Raw genomic sequence first — 21781 nt, forward strand, 5'->3', positions numbered from 1 at the left:
CTTATTTTATGTGGAAGGGATTTTCCCAGACTTCTCCTAAAAAGCATTTCTTACAAAACAGGGGCAGACTTATTCTAGGCACAAAAGTCATAAATGCCTGTCCTAGGCCCCACGGAACTTGGAAAAATTAATCTAATGAAAGCAAAGCCCCATAGGAATGGGAAAGTGACACCTAGTGGCCACGCAGCAGGTTTTCTTTATGGCTTCTGATCATTGTAGACGTCAGGGCTGCTGTGCCCACAATACTATGCTTGGCAAATCTGAATCTCTAATTCCAGAGCCCAACAATGACCCACCTGAGTGGTGGATTCCTCTTTACAGCAGGATCTGAAACTGGACCCACTAAACATGGTCTGATACCTAGAGAGTTGCTATTTTATAGACCTGTGTCCTAGACTCTGGAGATTTGTCAAAGATTATGACGACCAATGAATATAGACTTTTCCCATTATGACACTGTAATTAGATACTTTCCTTTAATTCCATTTATTTACCAAAAGTCTATTCTGTATCTTCTTGTTTGTCTTTGTGCTTATCAATGGATTTCCAAATTTAGTGACTACCATAGGGTGTCAACATATACCTCAAGTTTTGTTTGATTTCAGGCTAATAAAATGTCTAACATTTTCAAGTTTACTCATTTCAAAAAAGTTTTAAATTTGATACATCGATAGAGGTTCGCAGTTATTTGCACTGAATCAAGGATCAATAAACCATAGCATTTAGAGGTAAATATCATACTTATAACCTTTGGTCTGCTTAAATAATATCCACTTAATAAAATGTTCTAGAGCAGGGCCATAGAATGGAAATATAATGTGTGCCACACGTGTAATTTAAAACGTTCTAGTAGCCACATTAGGAAGGTAAGAAAATAAAATTAACTTTAATGTTTAATTTGGTATATCCAAAATATTATTTGAACTGTAATCAATATAAAACAATGTGATATCTTATATTCCCTTTTTTCATACTAAGCCTTTGAAATCTGGTATGCACTTTACATTCATAGCGCATCTCAATATGTATTAGCCATGTTTCAAGTACTCAGTAGCCACATGTGGCCAGTGGCTATCATATTAGACAGCATATGTCTAGCATCGGGCTAATGCTCAAGTCCTGTGGGTCAGGATCATAGAATTAGAACTGGAAGTAAATGGAGAGATCAAACCTCTTTTTACAAATAAGGAAACTGAGGTACAGAGAGTTTAAATGACTTGCTTGAGGTCACACAGATAAATTGAGGTTGAGCGGGCTCTCCTGATTCCAGGCATGCCTCCCACTCCACTACATCATTGTAGGTAATTCTTAGAATTAAAAAAAAATAGAGTATTCTTTTTAGGATGTTTTCATTAAACTTGTAGATATTTTTCACCAAAACGTAAGAAATTAATTGGTAGGAGAAAAAAGTAATATAGTATAAAGCATAAAAATATGTCACTCCCAGTAGCAATCAAATATAAATAGACTGCATTTTGAAGAAAGCACTGAACTTACAGCTACAGTACCATACAATGCATGGACTGGATCCTGGGTCCAGGGCAAAAGATAAATATCAGAGTGGGCTACTAAAGGATCAAAGCCTTCAATTGGCCTTTCCATCCGTAAGTCTATGGGATAACCTCTCCTCTTGCAAAGAGAGCGAATTGTTACTGTGCAAGCAGCAATGGCCAGCCTCTAGAAAGTCTGCCTCTCAGATCCCTGCATCATGAAGTTCTGCCCCACCTGCTTTGGAGGTCATGCAGCCACAGTGACCTATCCTGCTACCACTAGCTTAGGCTGACTCTGGAGGTCTAGCCCGACCTGCAATGGTCCAGATCCCTAAAGTGTCACATTTGTAGGCAGGCCTCTCTGACTTAGAGAACAGATGTGATCCTTCACGCTTCTTCAGACTTAACTGTCATGCTTAGGCCACTACAAACCAATATATCCCCCATCTTGTGAGGGTTTTTTTGGCTTATTCTAAACCTAGATGTCTCCCAAGTCCTCAAATGCCAGAACCAGGAATGGTGCTGACCCTCTGACATTGCTGGAACATTGCATCGGCTCAAGACAATAGGCCAATACATCCTTGCCCACACAGCCACTGCAAATGTCAAACGTGAAGGAACATTTGATTTTGGTTGTTGCCTGTTGCTATGTTTGCCATTAACGTCTCTGAAAGTTCTAATCTATTACTTACAGCTTACGGAAATATGCGAGGTCAAAAGAATGCTTTGTTTTTGTGGGGCTCTGAGGGAAATCTGCTGGAGATGTACAGCACCACATAGAAAAGGAAAACTGGATTTGATCCCTACATCTGAGCCTCAGAGTTTCCCCATTAGTTTCCTAGACTATCATTACTTTCCCTTGTGGGAAACAAAAGAGAATATATGGGAACACACGTAGTAAACTAGAAAGAGCTATTAAAACCATAGGTATTATGGAAGTATGATTTTCAAAAAGATAGCTATACATACAGTATTTTATTTTTGTTTTTTTTGGGGTTTTTTTTTTTTTGGCCGTGCTGCACTGCTTGCGGGCTCTTAGTTCCCCGACCAGGGATCAAACCCATGTCCCCTGCAGTGGAAGTGTGGAGTCCTAACCACTGGACTGCCAGGGAAGTCCCTACATACAGTATTTTAAATATCCTTAATTCTTGCCCTCAATTTGAGCTACCTCTGAATTAATTACTGGTTTAAAAAATGCTCTCGATTTTTAATTATAGCTAGAAAATTGGTTTTTAAATTCTTTCTCGTTGCCTCATGGTTTTAAAAACACACTTATAATTACCTTTGGTTACAGGCAATAGTAACTGTAATTGCCTAATAATTTAAAAAGCCAACAACTGTTCCTAGGTCAGTTAACTAATCATTTAACCAGTGAGACTACTGCTTTCTCAAATGTGTATAAAGAAACTGGTTTATACACATTAAACATTAAAAGACATATGAACTTAATTGTGACATTACACAAGGTGTTGGCTCTGCCTGGGCCTGTCTCTTCCTCCAAGACTAATGCTAAAGGTTGCTAAAAACCTTTTCAGCATCAAAACCCTGTTCTATCTGTAATAAGAATCTTGAGTGGTTATATTAAGACTAAATCTTATAGGCAAAGGTTAACCACCACCAAGCTGTAGGGCCCAAGATCTTTCCTTTTCTGTAAGCAAAGCTGAAACTCTCTCAGCTTTTTTTTTTTTCTTTTCTGAGTTTTAAATAAGAAATCATCTCACTTAAAATCCATCTCAAAGTGCTCGCTGAGCATAACTATCGTGGCTCTGTGCTTGCCCAAGTCTACAAAGACTGGATACAGTATTCATTGTGATTACCACCACAAATTGCACTGTCCCTTTAAATGTTCAAGGACTCATCATTTTCTTAAAGTGGATAAGCCCTATCCTCAATTAAGGAAATACACAAGGAATGGAAATGTTCCAGATTACACAAATCTTCTATTATAAATCAATTATAAATGAAGCTCAGATACAAGGAAGATGTCAACACATTGAATTCCCCAAACTCAGAACAACTGCATCAAAAAATAAAAACAAAACCAAAACAAGATACATGTGGTATTCTTGGTTAGAAAGACTTTAGCAAAAATATAGCAACTAGTGGGTTTTAAGCTATGTCAATGAGTAAAGCGGTCTATAGAAAATTTTGAGAATTTGAAGGGAAACATCACATTTCCCTACACCCCTGTGAAAGTCGGGAGCAAATCTATAAAAACTGGTCAACCATGAATAGGAATAAAAGATAAAAACAGTATCAGTACAGTACAGAAGAATATATAGTCTTTTGTAAGCGGAATGCTTCAAAACGTTTCTCATGTTGAGTTAAAAATCAAATGCTAGAGTGTCCAGTGGATGTCACTGAAGTCCCCAGGGTCTCCCAGTCCCCCCTCTGCTTCTAAGTAATTCATGAAGGCAGCCATGGCTGTGTCGTCATTGTCACAGAGGGCATCAAAATCCAGCTGGGCACCTTCTCCTATTGAATTAAGATACAGGCTTATGTAAGTACATTTGGAGGTTAAAAAATGAGTTATCATCAAAAATGGCAAAGCAAGGCTAGGATACCATACAATGTATTATTGAAAGCAAAGTATACGTCTTAAATTGCAGAAGCCTGATACATTTTTAAATGGGTCGCCTATTTTTATAACAATCTGCTGTCAGATAAATTGAGCTTCACTCATTTGATGCACATAAGTGAGCTAGTCTACGAGCTTTCTAATAGAAAATAAAAGCTAAGAGGTACAGACTCCCAGACAGTTGGAAGCTAGGGGTTGGGGTTTAGTCATGTGTGTATATAGAGCCTTGAAGGAGAAATTTAACTTTAATCTGCCTTGTGAAAATACTCTGCTTGTTTAACCCCAAAATGAGAAGGCTGAGACAAAAGCATCTTCCCCAAAATTTGAAAGACTCTTATAAAAGTGGGGGGGGGTCCCCAGATTTTTGATTGAGAAAGGAAATGAGGAACCATGGAAATGAGATTTAAATCAGAGATAAGGAAGAGGTTCTAGAAATTCAGGGTTAAAACACAGCTACAGATTAATCGAAGTTTTCTAGGTATCTTTCAAAGTACAGTAGAATTTGAGATGATTAATATGTGGCTCTGTGTGAAGCTGATGTCCAGGTTCCTTCAAGTCCTTTGATTCTCTTTAACATACATTTTCAGGAGATCAGAATCAGTTATGGGGGGGTATAAAATTGTGTCATTTCAATTTTCTTCATTTGGACTTTGCATAAACATAGTTAAAATGAATACATCTTAAACATTTTACGATTGGTATCTTTAAAAATTCTTTTTCTTGAGAATGGACATTTTCCCCTAAATACAAGAGCTTTAGTTTTATTGAAATTGTGTGTTTTAATAATACCCATAACTGATTCAGTGGATAATCAAATTTTCAATGACAGGTCCATTAAGTAGCGTACACTTAAAAATTAACAGCATGATTACTGTATTTATGATTTTGAATGAAAAACTCTTAGTTATTTTTATTGAAGTATAAAAAGTATGTTACAATGTGTTAGTTTCTGGTATACAGCAAAGTGATTCAGTTTTATACATATATGTTTTATATGTATAAAACTGAATCATTATATATAAAATATATATGTATTCTTTTTCAGATTCTTTTCCATTATAGTTTATTACAATATATTGAATATAGTTCCCTGTGCTATACAGTAGGACCTTGTTGTTCATCTATTGTATATATAGTAGTTTGTATCTGCTAATCCCAAACTCCTAATTTATCCCTCCCCGCCTTTTCCCCTTTTGTAACCATACGTTTGTTTTCCATGTCTGTGAGTCTATCTCTGTTTTGTAAATAAGTTCATTTGTATCATTTTTTTAGATTCCACATATAAGTGCTATCATATGATATTTGCCTTTCTCTGTCTGACTTACTTTACTCAGTATGATAATCTCTAGGTCCATCCATGTTGCTGCAAATGGCATTATTTCATTCTTTTTTATGGGTGAGTAATATTCCATTGTGTATATAAACCACATCTTCTTTATCCATTCATCTGTCAGTGGACATTTAGGTTGCTTCTATGTCTTGGCTATTGTAAATAGTGCTGCTATGCACATTGGGGTGCAAGTATCTTTCTGAATTAGTCTTCTCCAAATATATGTCCAGGAGTGGGATTGCTGGATCATATGGTAGCTCTATTTTTAGTGTGTTAAGGAACCTCCGTACTGTTTGCCATAGTGGCTGCACCGATTTACATTCCCACCAACAGTGTAGGAGGGTTCCCTTTTCTCCCCACCCTCTCCTGCATTTATTATTTGTAGACTTTTTGATGATGACCATTCTGACCGATGTGAGGTGATACCTCATTGTAGTTTTGGGAAAAATCTTAAAGTTGTTTGCATCTCTAGCAATTTCCTAAGCCTGAAAATAGAGTGATTAAGAAAGAGTTCTTGGAAAACCAAAATGGCAGGCAGTTGCCAAAGAAAACTTACCAAGGAGTGGTTCGTGACTCTGGGGAGTAGCAGCACTTTGGTTTTGCTTTGTAGCCTGTAGCTCCCCTATTTCAGAAGGACTTAGTGTAGTCAGCTCCTTATCTGACATCTGTAAAGAAAGAATAATAAATAGAAAGTTTCCTATTTGAATGAAATAAAGACCTCTTAGCAGTTTTCAGATGTGGGCATTCTGGCAATGCCACCACTGCCATCAACAACGTGGCAGCTCACACTTCGTATTCTGTGCTAAGTACTCCACAAGCATCATCTCGTTTCAGGTTACACATGTCGTGAGGTCAGGCATCTGAGGCCAAAAGAGTCTAATAGCTTGCCCAAAGTGTTGGAGGCATGATTCTAACCCAAGTCCACCTGACTTCAAAGCCCCCGCATTATTCATAACCGTAACTGAATTACATACATAAGGAAAAGTTTTCGATTAAAAATGAAAAGCTATTTCAGTTTTTTTAAAATGATGATAAAACAGTATCTCATATGAAACTACAACGGGAAATACTGCTTTGGAGTAGGGAATGGATTAAACCAGAGACTTTTACCAAAATGTTATCATACTGTTAAATAGTCACAGGCCAAACAATCTAATGTTCATGTAGCTCATCAAAAGAAGAAATCATTTACCTATATTGTCTTATTCAGTTGATGAACTTTGCCATAGAATGCCTACATAACGTACACTACTTGGAGATTCTTGTGTGTTACAAGGACTTAAATCCCTGTTTCTGGCATATTGTCTGGCACAAAATGGGTACCCAATAAACATTTGCTAAATGTATGAGTAAAACTGGCAAATACTAGATCAAAAGCCTATATTAATATAAAAAGATCTTTTCAAGTTCCCTTTTGTCCCTGGTCAGATTTAATTTCTCTTTTCTCCTATATTCTTATACCACTTAGTTTATATACCTACTTTAGAGCCTTTTGTTGTCTGGGATACATCAGAATTGTATATGGGTCTTCCACATTTTCAGCACTATGTTCAGTCATTTTTGTATATGCAACAATGCACTTCAAATAGCTAGTATTTGTTCAATTGAATTAAATAGTAGGTAGTACTTAATTTGTAACTTATATTATTTAAACATCTTTCCAGACCCTAAGGAGTATATTTAATCTGCGGAATCAAATCTATTAAAATAACAATAACAGGGGCTTCCCTGGTGGCGCAGTGGTTGAGAGTCTGCCTGCCAATGCAGGGAACAGGGGTTCGAGCCCTGGTCTGGGAAGATCCCACATGCCGCGGAGCAGCTGGGCCCGTGAGCCACAATTACTGAGCCTGCGCGTCTGGAGCCTGTGCTCCGCAACGAGAGGCCGCGATAGTGAGAGGCCCGCGCACCGCGATGAAGAGTGGCCCCCGCTCGCCACAACTGGAGAAAGCCCTCGCACAGAAACGAAGACCCAACACAGCCATAAATAAATAAATAAATATTAAAAAAATAATAATAACAATAATAGCTACCATTTATTGAGCACACATTGTGTCCCAGGCACTGTGAAGTTTTTGTTTCTTTGTGTATTAAATCATTTAATTCACACACCACTCCAAGAGACTGGTGCTATTATTAATCCCTTTTTTACAAATGAGGAAGTTGAGGTGCACAGTTTAAATAACATGCAGGAGGTTACCCAGCAGTAAGTGTCTGAATCACAACTTGGACCCAGATAGTATGGTCCCAAGCCACTTCACTCTTAACCACTATTCTACATTGCCTCTTAAAAACTCTGAGCTAAGTAGAAAGGGTTCATTTTTTACAGGATGGCCTCTTTTCTCAAAAGAAATAATCAACAAGGAGCAATGTTATTGTTCATTTATTTCACGAATATTATCACTTACAATGGTACTTACATTCCTGCAGTTTATAGTGTGAGTATCTTTCAATAAATCTGTTGGGCTTGAATCATCAAGGGATGAAGAAGACTGTAACCTTCAAAAAGTGACACATAAAACATTTTATGTGTCTATTTATATATATTTTAGAAAATTTTCTCCTCTGAATATATAATCTACTGATAAAAATACAGGGAGGAACATAAGACTGAATATCACGACAGTTTTCATTATCAGACTGACTCGTTCAGTGTTTTTGACTATGCAGTGCTGAAAACACTATAGTAAATAGAAACAAACTTTGAGGTGAAAGCTCTTAAGTAAATCATGTTACCTGTCTTAATACAGCACGTGGCAAAGTAATGGAATAACAACGTGGTTCAAAATAGGCATTCAGTTCCTTATCAGGATACTGAAAAGCAGAACTAAGAATAAAGAAAGATTTCCTAACATCCTGCAACCTTTTTTTTAAAGTGGAAAATGCGTCGTATTTTTATTATAATAGGTCATCCCCAGGTCCAAAATCAATGAAACACATAAAGACAAAAACGTAATCATACGCTTTGATCATAAATCTCTTCAACACTTAATATGTAAAACTGACAGTGTCATATAATATATTACTAAATGCTCAATTATGTGAAACATAATGGTATAAACATAACTTTATGTCCTTTTGTATTCCCAAGAAGGCAAATGACAAGAAAGTATAGAGGGAGAAATTAAAACAGAAGAATGAAATGAATTAGGTAGGAAACACAGATGAAAAGATCAGTGACATGTCTTAGAGATTTTTCACAATGTAATGTATATCGCTTGGCTGGCTTCCCATCTGTGGTTCATGGTTTAAAATCACCATCTGCTCAATTAGCCTTTGTTTAAAGATGAAAACTGTCTGCCCCCACATGCACATCACTACCAGATTAATCTTCTGAAATATGGCTTTCTTCGTATTAGTCACTGGGCAGAAACTTGCTATTTAAGTCCCTCCACTACTTGACTTCACCTTAGTTAAAAGTCCCTTTAACCAAGTTAAAACTGAGTTGCTCAGCAACCTGACTCTTCTCTCAGTGAATCTCCTTGATGTTTGCTGAAACCACCATGCTTTCTCCCGATCACGTCCATACATTGGCTGAGGTGCCTCCATATATAAATGCTCTCCCCACTGCGCCCTGCAGCTGCACCCAGCTAGCAACTTTGGCTCAATTTTCACTTTCCTTACGAAGCCCTTCCAGCATATACAGTCAAATGATTTTCAACAAGGGTGCCAACACCATTCAGTTGGGGAAGGGACAGTCTTTTCAGTAAATGCTGTGAGAAAACTGAATATCCACATGCAAAGGAAGTTGGATTCTAACCCCACTCAGGGTAATGTTTTGGTCGAACTTTGTCCTACTTAGTACAAGTATTTACAGTTCACTCCAGAAATACATTTTAAGCTTTTATTATGGAAAACTTAGATATAAAAATAGACAATATAATGAAATCTCATATACCCACCAAACAGCTTCAATAATTATTCTTTCCTAATCTTGTTAAATGTACTTAACCTGAACTCATACTTCCCCTCTCCTCCCAGACATTTCACCATTTAATCTGTAAATACTTCTCACTGCAGAAATACCGATTTAATTGATTATGGGGTGCTGTCTATGATATAACTGTTCTCTGGGGGTATTACACATATCTCTTAAAAAAAATTGAATTCCAAAACATTGCCTTTCTAAAATCCAGAAAAATTCTGAGTTCAAAACCTATCTGGTCTAAAGGGTTTTAGATGAGCAATTATGGGCCTGTATATACACACATTCACATATATCCACACATATCTTTCTTTTTTCTTATACAAGTGAGTTATTATGCATGCTATTTTTTTGTTCTATTCCTGTGCTTTTTTCTATTAAACAGATAAAGCTCTTGCCATATTAGCATAAATAGAGCTACCTAATATTTAACTGTTGCAGAGTATGCCATTGTATGGATATACCATAATAAGTTATGGTTATGGTAAAGATTTAAATATTTAAATCACTACTTAAACAGTGCAGCAAGAAACAGTCTTGTTCATGGGTCTCTGCGCAGTTGTGTAAGAATATTTGCTCCTGGGGTAGAGATGCTGAGTCTAAGATCATATACACTTATATTTTTGATGGGTGTAGTCAAATTGTGCTTCAAAGAGCTTGCACTAGTTTATATTCCCATGGACAGTTTAAGAGGGACTGTTTCCTCAGACTCTCGCTAGTATTACCAAACTTTCAAATCTTTGACAATCTCCTAAATGAGAAAAGGTATGTCATTATCGTTTAATTTTGTATATATATAATTTTAACTGTGAGTGGGGTTGAGCAATTTTTAAAGTTTCTTGGCCATTTGCACTTTTATTTTCTATTTATGTCCATTCTCTAAATTTTTTGTTATTGAGTTATTTAAATAACTCCTTTAATAACTTTATTCTTTATTCTACATATAAAGTTTAATATATATAAAATTATACAAAGTTTAATATAAAATTCAATAACTTTATTCTTTATACTACAAATTTCTTCATGTATTAAGATAATGAGTGCATTTTATCATATGAAGTACATTTTCTGTGTATAATTTGTCTTTTAACCTTGCTAATTATAATGGTTATAGTTATGTTTAAGTTTTGAGTTTTTATAAAATTAAATTTATCCATTTTTTTCTTAATGAACTCTGGATTTTGTGTGATGTTTAGAAAGGACTTTCCAAACTATGTTGCTACTGTAAAGGTGATCTCTTCCATTATGTTATTGAACTGGTTATTGTTTGCATACAGGAAACCTATTGATTTTTTAATATTGGTTTTGTAAATATGATAATAATTTTACTTGTGAAAGTATTTGCAGCAATAAAACATTACCTTTCTAAGTCCAGAAGTTCACTTGCAATATCTGTTCCGATACTACCAGCACCAAGTACCGTTCCCGTAGACATTCCAGGCACACTATTGCAAGACTGTCTAGAGGATCCTAAATAATAACGGAAGGAAAGATTCAATAGAGGGCTTTAAAAAATATATAACTTTGGTCAATATCTTTCTTTCAATTCAAATATATTTCCTATTTCCCTTTTTAAAAGTAATAAACCAGCTGCATCCTAAAATGTTAGAAATATTCATGCTTACATTACAAACATAATTCATGATGGTTTAAAATGCTTATGAAGAGTGATGTGAATCAAATATGTGGAAAGTCATTGAGGGTTCAATCATGACCTGTAACCTTTGAGTACATACAGTTCCTTCCCACTTTAACCTCCACACTAAAGCCAGAGCAATACCACTTTTGTTCTTTTTTTGAAGTACAGTTGATTTATAATATTGTTAGTTTCATGTATACAGCAAAATGATTCAGTTATATATATGTATGTATATATATTCTTTTTCAGATTCTCTTCCATTATAGGTCATTACAAGATATTGAATATAGTTCCCTGTGCTATATGGGAAATCCCTATTGTTTATTTTATATATAGTAGTGTATATCTGTTAATCCCATATTCCTAATTTATCCCTCTCTCCCCCGTTTCCCCTTTGGTAACCATAAGTTTGTTTTCTATGTCTGTGAGTCTGTTTCTGTTTTGTAAATAAGTTCATTTGTATTACTTTTTCAGATTCCACATGTAAGTGATATCACACAATATTTGCCTTTCTCTGAAGTGACTTACTTCACTTAGTATAATCATCTCTATGTCTATCCATGTTCCTGCAAATTGCAATATTTCATTCTTTTTTATGGCTGAATACTACTTTATTTTAAATATTTCCTAATATTTTAATTTTTCTTTACACAAATAATATATTAAAATATTCCTGTGGTAAAGAACTAAGATAGGGCTTCCCTGGTGGCGCAGTTGTTGAGAGTCTGCCTGCCAATGCAGGGGACACGGGTTCGAGCCCTCGTCTGGGAGGATCCCACGTGCTGCGGAGCAACTGGGCCTGTGAGCCACAACTACTGAGCCTGCGCGTCTGGAGCCTGTGCTCCGCAACAAGAGAGGCCGCGATAGTGAGAGGCCCGCGCACCGCAACGAAGAGTGGCCCCCGCTTGCCACAACTAGAGAAAGCCCTCGCACAGAATCAAAGACCCAACACAGCCATAAATAAATAAATAAATAAATTTAAAAATGGTCCACATCAAAAAAATCTTTAAAAAAAAAAAAAAAAAAGAACTAAGATAACTCCTCCTTAGTGCTTTTCATTAATTTGACCAACAGATATTTGAGTGCCTTAATGTATAAGGAACTATGCCAGCTGCTGGGGATGATAATGAGTAAAACACCATTCCTACTCTTGAAGAACTCACAGTCTAGCGGTGAGCCAGTTGAGTGAACGAATAATTGCAATACAATGTAAGATTATAACAGAAGTGTGACCAAAGTACTGTGGGAATTCTGAGGAGGATAACTCAACCCACTGAAATCTTTTCACCTTGAAATTTTTCCCTCTCCAAGACAGAAAAAGATGGTAACTTAATAATAACAGTCTTAGTAATAAGTCTCCATCACCTAAAACTAAGCTTACCTTCTGATGATTGAGAGCTGCAAGGAAGCAATGATGTTTCTCCAGTATCACTATGTCCCCTAGAATTAAGAAACACCATAGGTGATTTTTTTTTAAGGTGAAGGAAAATGTTAAAGCAACTACATTAAGCTCTGTGTATTTGAATTATCAGTTCTTGACCTATTTGTGTTTTATATACATATTGTTAATGTCACCACCAGAGACAGAGGTATTGATGTGCTAAGTACCAGGGCTTTTGCCAGATGTCACATTACCCTGTAATGTACATGTTTCCAAAGATACGAACTCTCAGCTCATATTCTAATGATAAAGAGACAAGAATTATTGGGATGAATAATAGAATTATTGGGATGGGTAATTAGTACCTGCTGGAGGTACTAAGAATTGGGGGGCTCTTTTTTTAAACTAAATATTGTACATAAGGAAATAGAATTGGTTTGATAAAACCTTATAGCAATTTTAAAGAGAAACATAGAAAAATAATACTTAGAACAAGGCCATGCTAGCATATTGAGCAAATCAGGAAAAGCTGGCTCTTCCTTCAGGCTGACACAGCCATAGACCAGGGCTTGGAAGGCAGTGAACGGGCTAGATTTCTGCTTATCCCTCAGCCAAGTACTCCTATACAAGCATATGTGCTCCCAAGGCTCAGAAGATGGACATGCAAAAATGATGTGGAGGGCAAAACAGTTTCTTACCATTTTAAACAGTTTAAAGCCACATCCACATAGCTTTTTGGAAGGACAAAGCAAGGCCATGAAGGGTACGAAACAATGGCCTGAATAAATGCATTTACTGTCATATTTTATACTAAGCCAAAAGGAATTTTTTATAAAAGAGCAAACTTTTAGCTTAATTCTGATAACTAATGCCAATGAACAGTGAATGAATTACTCAAAATATATACTCAAGTTCCAAAGCCAGAGGATCACACAGGGTTTTTCTGAAATTGAAGTATAGTTGATTTACAATGATTCAGGGGTACAGCAAAGTGATTAATATACATATACATATATATATATACACACATATTCTTTTTCAGTTTCTTTTCCACTATAGGTTATTACAAGATATTGAATATAGTTCTCTGTGCTATATAGTAGGTCCCTGTTGCTTATCTATTTTATATATAATACTGTGTATCTGTTAATCCCCAATTCTCGATTTATACCCCCCTTCCTCTTTGGCAACCATAAGTTTGTTTTCTATGTGAGTCTATTTCTGTTGTGTAAATAAATTCACTTGTATCATTCTTTAGATTCTACATATAAGTGATATCATATGATATTTGTCTTTCTCTGTCTGACTTACTCCACTTAGTAGGATAATCTCTAGGTCCATCTATGTTGCTGCAAATGGCATTACACTCAAGTTATAAAGCCAGAGGATCAAACAGTTTTAATGATTTAGCAAGATGAAAAAGAGGGAAGCAAAGATACTCATTTGAAATCAATATAAAGGTCTTAACAACATAAAAAATTACTTACAAAACTAAAGTGTTGACAGACACAATATATTCCAGTTCTTTGGTCCAAGGATTTGTGAAACTAAACCACTGGCTTTTTAAAGTTACGAAAGAGCCATCTTTTGCTCTGAATTTGTATGAATCTGTAAATATTTTCTCTTTACTCTGCAGAACTTAACAAGAAAAGATAATAATCAGCATAACAGTCTACCACTATATAAATCAATCCCTTAAGGATTAATTCAAGGTTCAGATTTCACAGGAATGAAAAATTAAGAGTTGAAGTTGTAATTAAAAAGTACCAAAAGACGATCCCACTCAATGCATACCTGCTTTGTGCTTGTCAGTCAAATTACTATGGTCATCTTGATGAAAATATTCATAACAAGAAGTTCCCAAAAGTTCCTGAGGCAGATATCCTAAAATTGCTGTTGCCCTGGTTTTAAAATTAAAAATAAAGTTCAGAATTGGTGAATGCATCCCCTTCCAGAATACTGTTGGTTCATACATGGTCAGGATAGTAGAGAAGTAGACCGGGTGGATGAGTAACCCATTTGCTTCACTGGGCTCCTTTGGTTGCCCTAGACCCAGATTAGAGCTGCAAAGCAGAATGGACACCCAGGCACCAGGCTACTCCAGAGGCCACCTACCCAATCCAGGGTATGCTATTCCTACCATTCACCAATAAAATTGTGGCCATAGACCATGCCCAGTTTCTGCACCATTGACTAAGAAATATTTCAAGTTTACAATTTGGCTTGAACAAATTTACTGATATATCCATATCCTTATTTCATTTAAACTTTATTTCCTGTTCTAAAGCCTTAAAAAAAAATCCAGCCATGCTACTAAGCCACATCTTTAGTAGCCTTAAATATCCCATTTAACTCTAATCATTATGGCACATAAATGTTTACCTTTGATCAACATAGACAAATTGTCCATTCACTGCAAAACGGGTAATAAATTCAGTTGGTTTCACTTTAATCTCTCCACTGTTCTGTGGGACAATATATGGATGTAATCTTCCAATGGCAACAAGGCAGGTAAAATTACTACTGTCTTTCTTATTGTCCGTTTCTTCTTCCATTCCAACAATATTTGGAGGCCAGTTTCTCAAGTAACCAGTGCAGTGGATAGTACAGAATTTTCTATGATCTAATTCAAAGGTTTAAAAAACAAAAAGCATTTGTCAACTATATCACAATAAAACTAAAAAAAAAAAGATAAAAATTTAAAAAGCATTTGAACCATTATGAATTCTTAAATTTGTTACACTGACATTTATAATAGTTATAATTGTGCTATGAAATAGTCTTTAAATATGCTAAATATGAAAAGGGAATAGGATTGCATTAAAAAGAAATCATCAATCGTGTTTACTTAACAACTTCATTCCTAATGGGTTATTTTTCTCAAGAACTAAACTATACGTACTACATCAAAATGATTGTTTTAATTTCGGTTTAAATAGGTCTATAGTTATTTTGTTATTTCCAAGTTAATTTTTTAAATTACAGTACTTTATGTGTTAGAAAAAGTTAAACTTCATGCTCCCTTGCTCTCAGCTACAGAAGTATTGTTTTCAGCTTATTAAATTTTGGTATATTATAATTTATATTCATAAATTTAAAGGATACATGGATATATTCATAAATTTCTTATGTAAGCACTTATAATGGCTAATAGATACATATGATTATAATAGATTATAGAGACATTTCAGAGAACATTTAGAGAAATTTATAATAAAATGTATAAAACTAAAATTTGACTCAAATTTCACTTTTCAAAAAAATCTTAAGCAATTAACTCATAAGAAAAAGCTCATCAAACAGATCCAACCAGAAAAATAAAAAATTGAAAATAATCCATATATTCAAATAACAGGAAATGCTTAAGAAAACAATGACAGTATAAAAGATAGGCAGTATACAGATTATGGCAATCTACAAAAAAGTAACTTAAAGGTTAAAAAGGGGGTGGGAAAGCTGATAAAAATTACTTCAAACAGTTGCTTGTGATAAGATTTAGAAAAGACCAGAACAGTCATTGTTTTAAGTCGGCACCTTTTGCTAAGACTGTTATTACAAATCTTTAAAAACAAAATTTTTTTTTTAATGGAAGATGGTATGGGCTGTCTTATAAGATAGCAACTAATAGTAATAGCAAAGGTGTAAAGAACACTTTATGTGCCAAGCTCTGTTTTAAGTTCTCTAAATGAATAATTCATTTATTCTTCTTAATAGTCCTATGAGAGGTTCTAATATCATCCCCATTATCTCAGGAAACTGAGAGTTACTGCCAGGGTCACAGCAGGGAAGGGTGGAGCTGAGGGTTTACATCCAGACAGGCTGGCTCCAGAACTCCCTCTGTGAACCGCTACTGTGGTGCTATTTGATGGTAGTGAGTGCCTGTCATAGAAGGTGTTCAAACAGGAGTTGCCTGAGTGATGGAGGGGGAGGACTACAAAAAGGTGTTCCAGTCAGAGGGAACAGCCAGTGCAAACACAGTCAAGAGCGAGCAGTCAGAAGCGGCTGAAGCATAATCTGTGATGGGGAAGTGGCAGAATAAAGCAGGGAACAGATAGTTTAGCTCTTGTAAGCCCCGCATAGAACCTTGCATTCAACACCCAACAGACATCATCCCCTCCACGGCCCACAGATGCCTTAAATTACATGTCGTTATCTCTTCCAACCCCAAACCAAACCGTTATCACTTATTCCGTATCCTGCTTAATGACACCACAATCAACCCAGGTAGTTAAATGAGAAACCTGGGCTCTTGCTTTCACCTCACCCAACATCCAAGATATCTTAAAGGAATTAAAAATTGGGATAAGTGTAATACAAGGTTTTCATTTGTATTAACAAAATTAGATGGCAGTCAAAAATAAAAAGGCGTACATCTGTGACAACACGGGTGGACCCTGAGTATATTATGCTGAGTGACATACGTCAGACGGAGAAAGACAAATACTGTGTGATTTCACTTATATTTAGAATATAAAAAACAAACAAACAAAAAACAAAATAAATGAACAAACCAAACCAAACAAAAACAAACACACAGATACAGAGAACAGAGTGGTTGTCACCAGAGGGGTACGGGAGAAGGAGAGTGGGGGTAGAGGGGAGGGCAAAATGAGTAAAGGGGAATCAACCATATGGTGATGGATGGAAACTAAACTTTTGGTGGTGAGCATACTACAGGGTATACAGAAGTAGAAATATAATGTTGTACACATGAAACTTATATAATGTTATAAACAAAAGTTACTTCAATAAAAAAATAAATTAACTTTAAAAAAGGCTTATAAACTGAGTTTGGCATTTCTGATGATGCTTGCAAATTTACAAATGATACTGACTAAAAATATCCTACTCAACGGAAAATATAGACTGAAAAATGTTTTACATTTATATATGGAATCTCATCACACAGAACTTAGCCTCTTTAATTCCTCTCTAACAACAGGGTTACTAACAATTTCCAACTCAATCTGTCCCTCAATTCTCACCTTGAACATTTATTCAGTTGGCAAATTTCTAGCTGGGATTGTGTAATTCCATCCACTGATGGAATTTGACCCATTTAATCAATTATTTAAAGTTTAAAAAAATCCTATTAAAAAATCCTCCTGGGGATTGCTTCAAGATGGCGGAGTAGAAGGACGTGTGCTCACTCCCTCTTGTGAGAACACCAGAATCACAACTAACTGCTGAACAATCATCGACAGGAAGACACTGGAACTCACCAAAAAAGATACCCCACATCCAAAGACAAAGGAGAAGCCACAGTGAGATGGTAGGAGGGGAGCAATCACAATAAAATCAAATCCCATAACTGCTGGGTGGGTGACTCACAAGCAGGAGAACACTTATACCACAGAAGTCCATCCACTGGAGTGAAGGTTCTGAGCCCCACGTCAGGCTCCCCAACCTGGGGGTCCGGCAACAGGAGGAGGAATTCCCAGAGAATCAGACTTTGAAGGCTAGCGGGATTTGATGGCAGGACTTCGACAGGACTGGGGGAAACAGAGACTCCACTCTTGGAGGGCGCACACAAAGTAGTGTGTGCATCGGGACCCAGGGGAAGGAGCAGTGACCCGAGAGGAGGCTGAACCAGACCTATCCTGCTAGTGTTGGAGGGTCTCCTGCAGAGGCGGGGGGTGGCTGTGTCTCACGGTGAGGACAAGGAGACTGGCAGCAGAAGTTCTGGGAAGTACTCCTTGGTGTGAGCCCTCCCAGAGTCCGCCATTAGCCCCACCAAAGAGCCCGGGTAGGCTCCAGTATTGGGTTGCCTCAGGCCAAACAACCAGCAGGGAGGGAACCCAGCCCCACCCATCAGCAGTCAAGCGGATTAAAGTTTAACTGAGCTCTGCCCACCAGAGCAACAGCCAGCTCTACCCACCACCAGTCCCTCCCATCAGGAAACTTGCACAAGCCTCTTAGATAGCCTCATCCACCAGAGGGCAGACGGCAGAAGCAAGAAGAACTACAGTCCTGCAGCCTGTGGAACAAAAACCACATTCACAGAAAGACAGACAAGATGAAAAGGCAGAGGGCTATGTACCACATGAAGGAACAAGATAAAACACCAGAAAAACAACTAAATGAAGTGGAGATAGGCAACCTTCCAGAAAAACAATTCAGAATAATGATAGTGAACATGATCCAGGACCTCAGAAAAAGAATGGAGGCAAAGATCAAGAAGATGTAAGAAATGTTTAGGGGCTTCCCTGGTGGCGCAGTGGTTAAGAATCCACCTGCCAAGGCAGGGGACACAGGTTCGAGCCCTGGTCCGGGAAGATCCCACATGCCGCGGAGCACCTAAGCCTGTGTGCCACAACTACTGAGCCTGCGCTCTAGAGCCTGAAGCCACAACTACTGAGCCCACGTGCTGCAACTACTGAAGCCCGCGTGCCTAGAGCCCGTGCTCCACAACAAGAGAAGCCACCGCAATGAGAAGCCTGCACGCCGCAATTAAGAATAGCCCAGCTCAATGCAACTAGAGAAAGCCCATGCACAGCAACGAAGACCCAACGCAGCCAAAAATAAATAAATAAAATAAATTTGTAATAATAATTAAAAAAAAAGAAATGTTTAACAAAGACCTAGAAGAATTAAAGAACAAACAAACAGAGATGAACAATACAATAAGTGAAATGAAAAATACACTAGAAGGAGTCAATAGCAGAATAACTGAGGCAGAAGAATGGATAAGTGACCTGGAAGACAGAATGGTGGAATTCACTGCTGCCGAACAGAATAAAGAAAAAAGAATGAAAAGAAATGAAGACAGCCTAAGAGACCTCTGGGACAACATTAAACGCAACAACATTCGCATTATAGGGGTCCAAGAAGGAGAAGAGAGAGAGAAAGGACCCGAGGAAATATTTGAAGAGATTATAGTCGAAAACTTCCCTAACATGGGAAAGGAAATAGCCACCCAAGTCCAGGAAGCGCAGCGAGTCCCATACAGGATAAATGCAAGGAGAAACACGCCACGACACAGTAATCAAATTGGCAAAAATTAAAGAAAAAGAAAAATTATTGAAAGCAGCAAGGGAAAAATGACAAATAACATACAAGGGAACTCCCATAAGGTTAACAGCTGATTTCTCAGCAGAAACTCTACAAGCCAGAAGGGAGTGGCATGATATACTTAAAGTGACGAGAGGGAAGAACCTACAAACAAGATTACTCTACCCAGCAAGAATCTCATTCAGATTCACTGGAGAAATCAAAAGCTTTACAGACAAGCAAAAGCTAAGAGAATTCAGCACCACCAAACCAGCTCTAAAACAAATGCTAAAGGAACTTCCCTAAGTGGGAAACACAAGAGAAGAAAAGGACCTACAAAAACAAAGCCAAAACAATTAAGAAAATGGTCATAGGAACATACATATCGATAATTACCTTAAACGTGAATGGATTAAATGCTCCAACCAAAAGACACAGACTTGCTGAATGGATAAAAAAACAAGACCCATATATATGCTGTCTACAAGAGACCCACTTCAGACCTAGGGACACATTCAGACTGAAAGTGAGGGCATGGAAAAAGATATTCCATGCAAATGGAAATCAAAAGAGAGCTGGAGTAGCAATACTCATATCAGATAAAATAGACTTTAAAATAAAGAATGCTACAAGAGACAAGGAAGGACACTACATAATGATCAAGGGATCAATCCAAGAAGAAGATATAACAATTATAAATATATATGCACCCAACATAGGAGCACCTCAATACATAAGGCAACTGCTAACAGCTATAAAAGAGGAAATCAACAGTAACACAATAATAGTAGGGGACTTTAACACCTCACTTACACCAATGGACAGATCATCCAAAATGAAAATAAATAAGGAAACAGAAGCTTTAAATGACACAATAGACCAGACAGATTCAATTGGTATTTATAGGACATTCCATCCAAAAACAGCAGATTACACTTTCTTCTCAAGTGCTGATGGAACATTCTCCAGGATAGATCACATCTTGGGTCACAAATCAAGCCTCAGTAAATTTAAGAAAATTGAAATCATATCAAGCATCTTTTCTGACCACAGTGCTATGAGATTAGAAATGAATTACAGGGGAAAAAACGTAAAAAACACACACACATGGAGGCTAAACAATACGTTACTAAATAACCAAGAGATCACTGAAGAAATCAAAGAGGAAATCAAAAGATACCTAGAGACAAATGACAATGAAAACACGACAATCCAAAACCTATGGGATACGGCAAAAGCAGTTCTAAGAGGGAAGTTTATAGCTATACAAGCCTACGTCTAGAAACAAGAAAAATCTCAAATACACAATCTAACCTTACATCTAAAGGAACAAGAGAACGAAAAACAAACAAAACCCAAAGTTAGCAGAAGAAATCATAAAGATCAGAGCAGAAATAAATGAAATAGAAACAAAGAAAACAATAGCAAAGATCAATAAAACTAAAAGCTGGTTGTTTGAGAAGATAAACAAAATTCATAAACCATTAGTCAGACTCATCAAGAAAAAGAGGGAGAGGACTCAAATCAATAAAATTAGAAATGAAAAAGGAGAAGTTACAACAGACACCGCAGAAATACAAAGCATCCTAAGAGACTACTACAAGCAACTCTATGTCAACAAAATGGACAACCTGGAAGAAATGGACAAATTCTTAGAAAGGTATAACCTTCCAAGACTGAACCAGGAAGAAAAGGAAAATATGAACAGACCAATCACAAGTAATGAAATTGAAAATGTGATTAAAAATCTTCCAACAAACAAAAGTCCAGGACCAGATGGCTTCACAGGTGAATTCTATCAAACATTTAGAGAAGAGCTAACACCCATCCTTCTCAAACTCTTCCAAAAAATTGCAGAGGAAGGAACACTCCCAAACTAATTCTATGAGGCCACCATCACCCTGATACCAAAACCAGACAAAGATACTACAGAAAAAGAAAATTACAGACCAATATCACTGATGAATATAGATGCAAAAATCCTCAACAAAATACTAGCAAACAGAATCCAACAACACATTAAAAGGATCATACACCATGATCAAGTGGATTTATCCCAGGGATGCAAGGATTCTTCAATATACGCAAATCAATCAATGTGATACACCATATTAACAAATTGAAGAATAAAAACCATATGATCATCTCAACAGATGCAGAAAAACCTTTTGACAAAATTCAACACCCATTTATGACAAAAACCCTCCTGAAAGTGGGCATAGAGGGAACCTACCTCAACATAATAAAGGCCATACATGACAAACCCACAGCAAACATCATTCTCAATGGTGAAAAACTGAAAGCATTTCCTCTAAGATCAGGAACAAGTCAAGGATGTCCACTCTCACCGCTATTATTCAACATAGTTTTGGAAGTCCTAGCCACGGCAATCAGAGAAGAAAAAGAAATAAAAGGAATACAAATTGGAAAAAAAGAAGTAACGCTGTCACT

The 21781-nt window shown here is 36.7% G+C and overlaps 1 protein-coding gene across 1 annotated transcript in view; it reads right to left on the reverse strand.

Annotated features, from left to right (window-relative positions):
• Positions 1 to 3598: 3598 nt before the first annotated feature.
• The window catches only part of BMAL2 (basic helix-loop-helix ARNT like 2), a 101618-nt gene continuing 83435 nt past the window's right edge, over positions 3599 to 21781 (reverse strand). Inside the window, exons 8-15 of the mRNA XM_061206553.1 lie at positions 14723 to 14963; positions 14135 to 14241; positions 13828 to 13978; positions 12341 to 12399; positions 10682 to 10790; positions 7816 to 7894; positions 5955 to 6063; positions 3599 to 3965 (exon numbers count right to left, since the gene is read on the reverse strand). Coding sequence (XP_061062536.1) covers positions 3829 to 3965; positions 5955 to 6063; positions 7816 to 7894; positions 10682 to 10790; positions 12341 to 12399; positions 13828 to 13978; positions 14135 to 14241; positions 14723 to 14963 — 992 coding nt within the window. The 3' untranslated portion in view covers positions 3599 to 3828. The remainder of the gene's footprint in view (positions 3966 to 5954; positions 6064 to 7815; positions 7895 to 10681; positions 10791 to 12340; positions 12400 to 13827; positions 13979 to 14134; positions 14242 to 14722; positions 14964 to 21781) is intronic.

Source organism: Eubalaena glacialis, chromosome 11 (assembly GCF_028564815.1).
Source record: "Eubalaena glacialis isolate mEubGla1 chromosome 11, mEubGla1.1.hap2.+ XY, whole genome shotgun sequence".
NCBI lineage: Eukaryota > Metazoa > Chordata > Mammalia > Artiodactyla > Balaenidae > Eubalaena > Eubalaena glacialis.